General features: G+C 51.2%; 1 protein-coding gene across 1 annotated transcript in view; it reads left to right on the top strand.

Moving 5' to 3' along the window:
- The window catches only part of pds5a (PDS5 cohesin associated factor A), a gene marked incomplete at its 5' end in the record, with an annotated part of 21378 nt that overhangs the window by 7723 nt on the left and 3655 nt on the right, over positions 1-10000 (top strand). The window contains 18 exons of the mRNA XM_084454439.1: positions 201-314; positions 470-551; positions 641-689; positions 1044-1183; positions 1775-1890; positions 3231-3336; positions 3481-3641; positions 4127-4250; positions 4931-5089; positions 5270-5338; positions 6062-6198; positions 6796-6919; positions 7573-7777; positions 7936-8050; positions 8147-8279; positions 8470-8589; positions 9359-9421; positions 9561-9709. Of these exons, the coding sequence (XP_084310565.1) occupies positions 201-314; positions 470-551; positions 641-689; positions 1044-1183; positions 1775-1890; positions 3231-3336; positions 3481-3641; positions 4127-4250; positions 4931-5089; positions 5270-5338; positions 6062-6198; positions 6796-6919; positions 7573-7777; positions 7936-8050; positions 8147-8279; positions 8470-8589; positions 9359-9421; positions 9561-9709 (2166 nt within the window). The remainder of the gene's footprint in view (positions 1-200; positions 315-469; positions 552-640; positions 690-1043; positions 1184-1774; positions 1891-3230; positions 3337-3480; positions 3642-4126; positions 4251-4930; positions 5090-5269; positions 5339-6061; positions 6199-6795; positions 6920-7572; positions 7778-7935; positions 8051-8146; positions 8280-8469; positions 8590-9358; positions 9422-9560; positions 9710-10000) is intronic.

Consider the following 10000-nt stretch of genomic DNA (forward strand, 5'->3'; position numbering starts at 1 on the left):
AATGTGATCCATGTTTTGTCTTGCCTTGGGTCTTCTTTCTCTCTCTCCACCCCCTCCCTCTCTCTCTTCATCCTCTCTCTCTCTTCATCCTCTCTCTCTTCATCCTCTCTCTCTTCATCCTCTCTCTCTTCATCCTCTCTCTCTCTCCATCCTCTCTCTCTCCATCCTCTCTCTCTCCATCCCTCTCTTGTCTTCCCCAGGTTGCTGGTGGAGAAGATCTTTGCTCAGTATATGGTTCCACACAGTCTGGATACTGAGGAGAAGATGAAGTGTCTCTACTACCTTTACGCCTGTCTGGACACCAACGCTGTCAAGTCAGTATACACACACACACACACACACACACACACACACACACACACACGTACATATATACTCTCTCTCTCTCCTCCGCCACCTGTCATCACATCAAGGTCCACAATGGAATTAATTGTCCAATAAACTAATCTAAAATCTCTCTCTCTCCCAGGGCTCTGAATGAGATGTGGAAGTGTCAGAACATGCTCAGAGGCCTCGTCAGAGAACTGCTGGACCTCCACAAGCTGCCTGTTGTGAGTCACCGCAACCACACACACACACACACACACACACACATTATCCCCAGTCTGTATATCTTACCCTACCTCTCTCTCCATTGCAGTCTGAGGCCAACAACACAGCCATGTTTGGGAAGCTGATGACCATCGCCAGTGAGTGGAACACACACACCTCACAAACCTATGCTGCTCTTAACAGATTGGAACTAGAACTGGAAAATACACACACACACTCATAATCTAACCCACTTCTCTCCCCCTCTCTCTCTCTCCTCCTCTCTCTCTCCCCCCCCTCTCTCTCTCTCTCTCTCCCCCCCCCTCTCTCTCTCTCTCTCTCCCCTCCTCCTCTCTCTCTCTACCCCCCTCTCTCTCCCTCTCTCTCTCTCTCTCTCTCCCCTCCTCCTCTGTCTCTCTCTCTACCCCCCTCTCTCTCCCTCTCTCTCTCTCTCTCCCTCTCTCTCTCTCTCTCTCTCTCTCTCTCCCTCCCTCCCTCCCTCCCCCTCTCAGAGAACCTCCCTGATGCTGGGAAGGCCCAGGACTTCATGAAGAAGTTCAACCAGGTGTTGGGGGAGGACGAGAAGCTGCGGGTCCAGCTGGACACCCTCATCAGCCCCACCTGCTCCTGCAAACAGGCCGAGCTCTGCGTGGTGAGACGCACACACACACACACACACACACACACACACACACACACACTGATATATGTGCTCACACCTCACACACACAGATATTGACAGGCAGGACTTTATGGGGGGTGGGAAGTCCCACGTTTCGCAGGTGTGAGTGTGTGTGTGTGTGCGTCTATGTGGAACTTAAATAAAACGCACGCACACTCACACGCACACCTCACGTTCCACATAGGCACACTCACACACTCACACGCACACCTTATCCCACCCCCCATAGGACTTGTTTTATTGGACTTGATATTGACTGTTTCTGATGTATTGTGTGTTCGTGTGTGTGCGTGCGTGCGTGTCTTTGTGCGTCTGTCTGTATCTGTGTGTGTGTGTGTCTGTCTGTATCTGTGTATGTGTGTGTGTCTGTGTGTGTGTCTGTGTGTGTCTGTCTGTGTGTGTGTGTGTGTGTGTGCGTGTGTGTGTGTCTGTCTGTCTGTCTGTGTGTGTCTGTGTGTGTCTGCGTGCGTGCGTGCGTGTGTGTATGAGTGTGTGTGTGCGTGCGTGCGTGTGTCTGTGCGTGTGTGCGTGTGTGTATATGTGTGTGTGTGTGTGCCTCAGAGGGAGATCACCCGCAAGCTGACGTTCCCTAAGCAGCCCACCAACCCGTTCCTGGAGATGGTCAAGTTCCTTCTGGAGCGCATCGCCCCCGTCCACATCGACTCAGAGGCCATCAGGTACACACACATCAATACACACACACCCACGTCAATACACACAGGTCAATGTACACACACACACGTCGATGTACACACACACACACACACACACACACACACACACACACACACATACACACACATGTTTTAGTTGGAGGAATAGAGGAAGAATAGAATGGACAGGGTTTTCTGCTGCCCTTTCTTACATGCTGTGCTTTAGATGAGGTGGGGGCGAGTGTTATTCTGTGTGTGTGTGTGTGTGTGTGTGTGTGTGTGTGTGTGTGTGTGTGTAGTGTGTGTAGTGTGTGTGTGTGTGTGTAGTGCGTGTGTCTGAGATAGAAAAAGAAATAGCTTGCCCCAGTCCTCTTCTCCCTGTGTTTTCTGTTGTGATTGTGTAACACGCTATTATCAGAGGCAGGCCTTTCTCATTCACTGAGACACCTAGTGGTGGTGGCGGGTAAGTGCAGCCTTCTGTCCCGCTGTGGCTTTGTCATCCCCGGAGGAAGTCAGTGGAAAAACACCATGAGTGCGGCGTCCTCGGTCACAGATGAAGCCTCGGCCCCAGACGACTGCTGTACAGATTCTCCATTATTAACGGGGTTTCTCTTCGTCTGGCGCTAGTGTACGCGCAGGTGTAACCTGTGGGAAATCTCTACGCTCCAATTGACGGGAATCATTTAAGGGCAGATCGCTGTCAGGTCGTAAAGCCCGATTCAAATACTCAACGGTTTCAAATGCTCGTCTGACGTGACTGGATCCCTAGTCTCAACGCCAGACCCGTGAAAGTTCTTTCCCTGATGCACTACGTAAGCTACGCTAACTGCGTTACTGCATGCTGAAGATCTCTCTATGGATCTGGGATACTTCATGCAAAAATCTGTTTTTCAAACCCTGGCAATTGATTGGTAGCGCCGGAATCCCGGCGACACCAATCAGTAACGACTTTTGCGATCAGGCACTCCCACCCAGCCTGGCCCCGCCCATCTAACCTGGGCTAGCGTCTCTCATTTGCTGCTACGACCTGTCACTCTTTCAGTTTTGATCCGTCGATACGCCCTCAGAACACCAGCTTGGCGGCGAGGTGGCAGAGACTCTTATGTAGCATGCGGAGCGCAGCGATTCAACGTGATATGAGTCTGGAGAGAGACTGGATCGGTAAAAGCCGTGCGGAGAGAGAAGCAATGATTTGAAATCAAAAGGCTGACTTGGTGAATGTCGTTGAGGTATTTCTACTGCCGCCTCCCGAGGTTAAAAGGTGGAATTGGTGAATGAGTTATTTCTACTGTCGGTCTCCCCAGTTAATTGACTTGCTGACTGTTGTTGAGGTTTGTGTCTGTGCTGCTGTCTGGCCTCCGCAGCGCTCTGGTCAAGCTGCTGAACAAGTCCATCGAGGGCACGGCTGACGACGACGAGGAGGGGGTCACCCCCGACACCGCCATCCGCTCTGGCCTGGAGCTGCTGAAGGTAGGGGGCGGGGGGTCAGGGATGGAGGGATGGAGAGAGAGGAGGAAGGAGGGATGGAGAGAGAAGGGGGAGGGAGGGAGCGCTGAGAAGGAAAGAGCAGCTGTAATGTTGACCTTGTCGTCCCCCTCCTCTCCGCGCCGCCAGGTCCTGTCGTTCACCCACCCGACGGCGTTCCACTCGGCGGAGACGTACGAGTCGCTGCTGCAGTGTCTGAAGATGGAGGACGACAAGGTGGCCGAGGCCGCCATCCAGATCTTCAGGAACACGGGGCAGAAGATCGAGACCGAGCTGCAGCAGATCCGATCGTACGAGGGAGGGAGGGAGGGAAGAAGGGAGGGATGGAAGGAGGGAGGGATGGATGGAGGGATGTGAATGAATGAGTGGTTTAGAATGGTGATTGTGAAAGGACAACCAGACAATGATAGTTCATGAGTAGTTTTGCTCTTATTTAACATGGGTGCGGATGTGTACGGATGTTTGGTATTAGCGTCTTCTGAAACGTCCCCTCTTCCTAAATCAATCAATCAAAGCTTTATTTGTTTAGCGTATTTCATACCCAGAGGCAACACGATGCGCTTTACAGAGAACAAGGGAGGTGGGCATACGACCCACCCCTACATATTCCAGAGGGAAGCAAAAAAACAGTAATCACCCGGGGGCCAGAATAGTGAGCTGTAAAAATTCTTCCCTGACCCCTCTTAACAAGGCGATGGAGCAAGCTCCTGGAGTATGTTTGTCTACCAGCTAAGAACATTTATAAAGCAATAATCCTCCTCCTCCTCCCCTCCAGGACGCTCATCCCCGTCCTGCACCAGAAGGCCAAACGCGGCACCCCCCACCAGGCCAAGCAGGCCGTCCACTGCATCCACGCCATCTTCAACAACAAGGAAGTGCAGCTGGCGCAGATCTTCGAGGTAGGGGGGCCGCACACGCTACCACACACAATACAGAACACGCTACAACACACGCTACAACACACGCTACACTGCATACAACACACACTACCACACCCTCTACAACACACACTACACTGCATGCTACAACACACACTACCACACACGCTACAACACACACTACAACACACACTACCATACACGCTACAACATACACTACAACACACGCTACACTGCATGCTACAACACACACTACCACACCCTCTACAAAACACGCTAAAAAACACACTACAGAACATGTTACAAAACATGCTACACCTTACACTACAAAACATACTACAGAACATGCTACAAAACATGCTATAACACGCTACAGAACATGCTACAACATGCGAGACACGTCTAGTCACCGTGACGTTCTCCAGGGTGACGTTGGTAACTCTAGGACACAGGTCTGGTCACCGTGACGTTCTCCAGGGTGACGTTGGTAGCTCTAGGACACAGGTCTGGTCACCGTGGCGTTCTCCAGGGTGACGTTGGTAGCTCTAGGACACACGTCTGGTCACCGTGACGTTCTCCAGGGTGACGTTGGTAGCTCTAGGACACAGGTCTGGTCACCGTGACGTTCTCCAGGGTGACGTTGGTAGCTCTAGGACACAGGTCTGGTCACCGTGACGTTCTCCCCCCCCTCTCCCCCCCAGCCTCTGTCTCGTAGTCTGAACGCGGACGTCCCCGAGCAGCTGATCACCCCGCTGGTCTCCCTGGGTCATATCTCCATGCTCGCCCCCGACCAGTTCGCCTCGCCCATGAAGTCCATCGTGGCCAACTTCATAGTCAAGGACCTGCTCATGAACGACAGGGTGGGTACACACACACACACACACACACACACACAACTAGCCTCATTTAGACACACATACACACAGCGCCTACACCTGTGTGATGTGCCCCTATCTCACCGTGTGACAAATAAAGATGTTTGTTGTTTGTTTATAGAGGTATTGTCAACAAATCGCGTGTGTTTCTGTGTGTTATTTCAGTCTATGGGGAACAAGAATGGTAAATTATGGACGTCGGATGATGAGGTCTCTCCAGAGGTTTTAGCCAAGGTAAGAGGATTGCTCTCCCTCTTTCTTTCTCTCCCCCCCCCCTCTCTTTCTCTCTTTCCCCCTCTCCCCCTCTCCCTCTCTCTCTCTCTCTCTCTCTCTCCCTCTCTCTCTCCCTCTCCCTCTCTCTCCCTCTCTCTCTCCCTCTCTCTCTCTCCCTCTCTTTCTCTCTCTCCCCCCTCTCTTTCTCTCTCTCCCCCTCTCTCTCTCTCTCTCCCTCTCCCTCTCCCTCTCTCTCTCTCTCCCTCTCTCTCTCTCTCTCCTCTATCTCTTATTCTCTTTATCATTCTCCTGACCTTCCCTGCTCTTTCTGTCTTCGTATTTTTTTCATTGACCAAATATGAAATGGCTGATAATCTCACCCACCTCGCACCCTTCCTCTCTCTCCCTCCCACACACCCTCCTCCCTCCTTCCCTCTTTCCCTCCCCACCCCTCTCTCCCTCACTTTCTCCCTCTCTCCCTCCTCTCTCTCCCTACTTCCCTCTCTCCCTCCCCACCCCTCTCTCCCTCCTCTCTCTCCCTCCTTCCCTCACACCCTCTTTCCCTCCCCACCCCTCTCTCCCGCCTCTCTCTCCCTACTTCCCTCTCTCCCTCCTCACCCCTCTCTCCCTCCTCTCTCTCCCTACTTCTCTCCCTCCCTCCCTCCCTCACACCCTACTTCCCTCTCTCCCTCCCTACCCCTCTCCTCCTCCCCTCCTCCCTCTCTCCCTCCTCCCTGGCTCCAGGTCCAGGCCATCAAGCTGTTGGTGCGCTGGCTGCTAGGCATGAAGAACAACCAGTCCAAGTCGGCCAACTCCACCCTCCGACTGCTCTCCGCCATGCTGGTCAGCGAGGGCGACCTCACAGAGCAGAAGAAGATCAGGTAACCTTGACCAGGGGTCACAGGGTCAGGGGTCAGGGTTTAGCATTCAGCCAAGCTGGTCAGCGAGGGCGACCTCACAGAGCAGAAGAAGATCAGGTAACCTTGACCAGGGGTCAGAGGTCAGGGTTTAGCATTCAGCCATGCTTGTCAGCGACCAGTAGTCTTGAGTTAGATTTAGCTGAGGATACACTACAAGATATTATGCCCGATTTTATACACGATTCACAATCCTGCTGAGTCTGTCCTAGTCAGCAGCAGTCTGCACTAGTTGGGGGTATTCGGAGTGGCAATTTGGCACAGAAATCTGTAAGTGTATGAGAGGGGTACAGATTTATATCGGCAAGTGTATGATGAGAGCAGACTTCTCCCGATCCGAGTCGGAGCGAGTCGGAGCATATCAAACTCACTTCAGTTCTCGGAACATGTATGCACTTCTGCATGACATCTTTTCCTCTTGCCCTCTCTCTCCTCCTCCCCTTCTCCTACTCCCTCCCTCCTCTGACTCTCCTCCTCTCCTTCCTCTCTCCCCCTCTCTCCTCCTCTCCTCCTCCTCCCTCTCTCCCCCTCTCTCCTCCTCCTCCTCCCTCTCTCCTATAGTAAATCAGACATGTCTCGTCTGAGGCTGGCGGCGGGCGGGGCCATCATGAAGCTGGCTCAGGAGCCCTGTTACCATGACATCATCACCCCAGAACAGTTCCAGCTCTGCGGCCTCGTCATCAACGTGAGTTGTGTGTGTGTGTATGTGTATGTGTATGTTTGTGTGTATGTGTGTGTGTGTGTGTGTGTGTTATGGCTGTCAAAAAAAAAAGTGAAAAAGTTTGAATATCTTTTTTTTAAAGAAGTTCGAACCTAAATTTGAGAGTTTGAATATTGTAATTTAATAAATAATATTATTTATCAAAAATTATGCAGCGATTTACATTAATAACAGAACATTTATAGGCTACAATTTTTTTACGGGCAATAATCCAATAATCCAGACCCAGCACCTTATCGAAAGATGAAAGTTAACACCTCAGCGAGGGGTAACAGTGTTTACAGTACAATATTACAGTCAAGGGTTATTTTATGAGGCTATTATATTCATGAAATATCTTCACACAAAAAACAGAAATTCGAATATCGTTCAAACTCTACTAAATTAATTTGAATATATTCGAACTCAATTTCATGGCACTTTTGACAGCCCTAGTGTGTGTGTCTGTGTGTGTGTGTGTGTGTGTGTGTGTGTGTGTGTGTGTGTCGCGGCCCGTCTATCCTCCCTCCCTCCCACTCTCTTCTGCTCCGGTTCCATCTTTTCTACGTCTCTCACCCCCCTCCCTCTCTCTCTCTCTCTCTCTCTCTCTCTCTCTCTCTCTCTCTCTCTCTCTCCAGGATGAGTGTTACCAGGTGCGCCAGATCTTCGCCCAGAAGCTGCACCTGCCGCTGGTGAAGCTCCTCCTCCCGCTGGAGTACCTGTCGGTGTTCTCCCTCTGCGCCAAGGACCCGGTGAAGGAGCGCCGCGCCCACGCCAGGCAGTGCCTGCTGAAGAACATCACCGTCCGCAGAGAGTACATCAAACAGAACCCGCTCGCTCACGGTCGGTCCGCGCCACCGCACCCCCCCACGGGAACACGGGGTTCTCCGCGCCGTCGTCAACGCGGTATTCATCTCCCTCTCTCCCTCCCTCTTTCCCTCTCCTTCCTCCCTCCCTCTCTCTCTCCCTCCTTCTCTCTCTCCCTCTCTCTCTCCCTCCAGAGAAGTTGCTGTCCCTCCTTCCAGAGTATGTGGTCCCCTACATGATCCACCTGCTGGCCCACGACCCCGACTTCACCAAACCACAGGACTACGAGCAGCTCCGAGACATCAAGGAGTGAGTGTACACACACACACACACACACACACACACACTTCTATTGATCTCATATCGACCGTGTGTCTCTAATGTTGTGTGTGTGTGTGTGTCCAGATGTCTGTGGTTCATGCTGGAGGTGCTGATGACCAAGAACGAGAACAACAGCCACGCCTTCCTGAGGAAGATGGTGGAAAACATCAAACAGACCAAGGACGCACAGGCGCCCGACGACCCCAAGGCCAACGAGGTACACACACACACGCACACACACACACACACACACACAGAGCTGACAAGCCGTTAGGCTAACCAGATAAACGTGCACCCCAAGGCCAGTCGAAGGTCTCGAAGAGCACTTAACATTGTGTGTGTGTGTGTGTGTGTGTGTGTGTGTGTGTGTGTGTGTGTGTGTGTGTGTGTGCGTGCGCGGGTTACAGAAGCTCTACATCGTGTGTGACGTCGCTCTGTTCGTCATCGTCAACAAGAGCACCGCCTGTCACCTGGACTCCCCCAAAGACCCCCTCCTGCCAACCAAGTTCTTCCTACCGCAGGACAAGGTAACACACACCCCCCCCCCCCTGGGCTCAATGAGGCGCAGGTGGTGCCTTAACTGGGGGGTCTGGGGCTCCTCCCCCAGGACATTTTGGGCATCAAAAGCTTAATTTCCTGCATTCTGGGTAATTATCTATGACACAATGTTTGATGGATTAGCTGGTTTGCCTAACTATATTAGCTACATTATCAGATTTCATTGTGTTTATTTATTTGTAAATATAATTATTTATTTTTAAATAAAAAACAGCCTTGAACATTTGTTTTTATTGTTTCCTTAATACAAACATTGATAACAACAATGAGAAAAAAATCTCCAACTTAAACCATAGCAAATTTCATGTAAATCCGATAACATAAGTTTACGCAAGGACATGAAAAGCAGAACATTCAAAAACCAGGGAGAGGGGAAAACAAAATACATTCTCACAACAAACTCCCAACATGTCCTTCTCTCCCCAAGATACCAGGCTGTGTGTAAATCCAAGGCCTGTTTAAAACCCAACTGCAGTAGAATAAAGTAAAAGGAGAGAGAGGCCATGGTAATCAGTGAACATAAGTAAAATAAAATACATAAACAACAAATTCAATCAAATAAGAGTTGTTGTAGTAAACGATGTAGGACGCAACACCAGAACAATTATATGCACTCGCACAAATGCTCCCAATCATATTTCAAGGTCGCACAGATGAACATTTTCATTTTATTTTCATTCACATAATTCTCTATGCACTCACACGCTGGCACTGATTCCTCTCTCTGTCCCACTGCAGGACTTTGTCAATGACAAGGATTACCTGTCCTCAGAAGCCAGACAGATGCTGCTCACAGGCAAGGTAAACACACACACACACACACACAACCTTCACCGGCGTCTCACAGGTTCTTTGTAACTGTCTTTCTACCATCTCTCTATATTGAAATGATTTGGAGAAAGCCCTGATGTTATTTCTCTCTGTGTCACCCCCCCCCCAGCCTAAGCCCACTCCAGTGCTGGGGGCGGTGAACAAGCCCCTGACGGTTCCAGGCAAGAGGCTCTACACCAAGACCCCCACGGGGTCCGACTCAGCCAGCAACGCCAGCACCAACTCACAACCCAGCTCACCTGGCCTCAACAAGACCAGGTAGACACACACACACACACACACCAACTCCCAACCCAGCTCACCTGGCCTCAACAAGACCAGGTAGACACACACACACACACACACCACACACCAACTCCCAACCCAGCTCACCTGGCCTCAACAAGACCAGGTAGACACACACACACACACACACACACCCACTCACAACCCAGCTCACCTGGCCTCAACAAGACCAGGTAGACACACACACACACCAACTCCCAACCCAGCTCACCTGGCCTCAACAAGACCAGGTAGACACACACACACACACCCACTCACAACCCA

The sequence above is a fragment of the Borostomias antarcticus genome (genome assembly GCF_949987555.1).
Source record: "Borostomias antarcticus genome assembly, chromosome: 20".
Lineage (NCBI taxonomy): Eukaryota > Metazoa > Chordata > Actinopteri > Stomiiformes > Stomiidae > Borostomias > Borostomias antarcticus.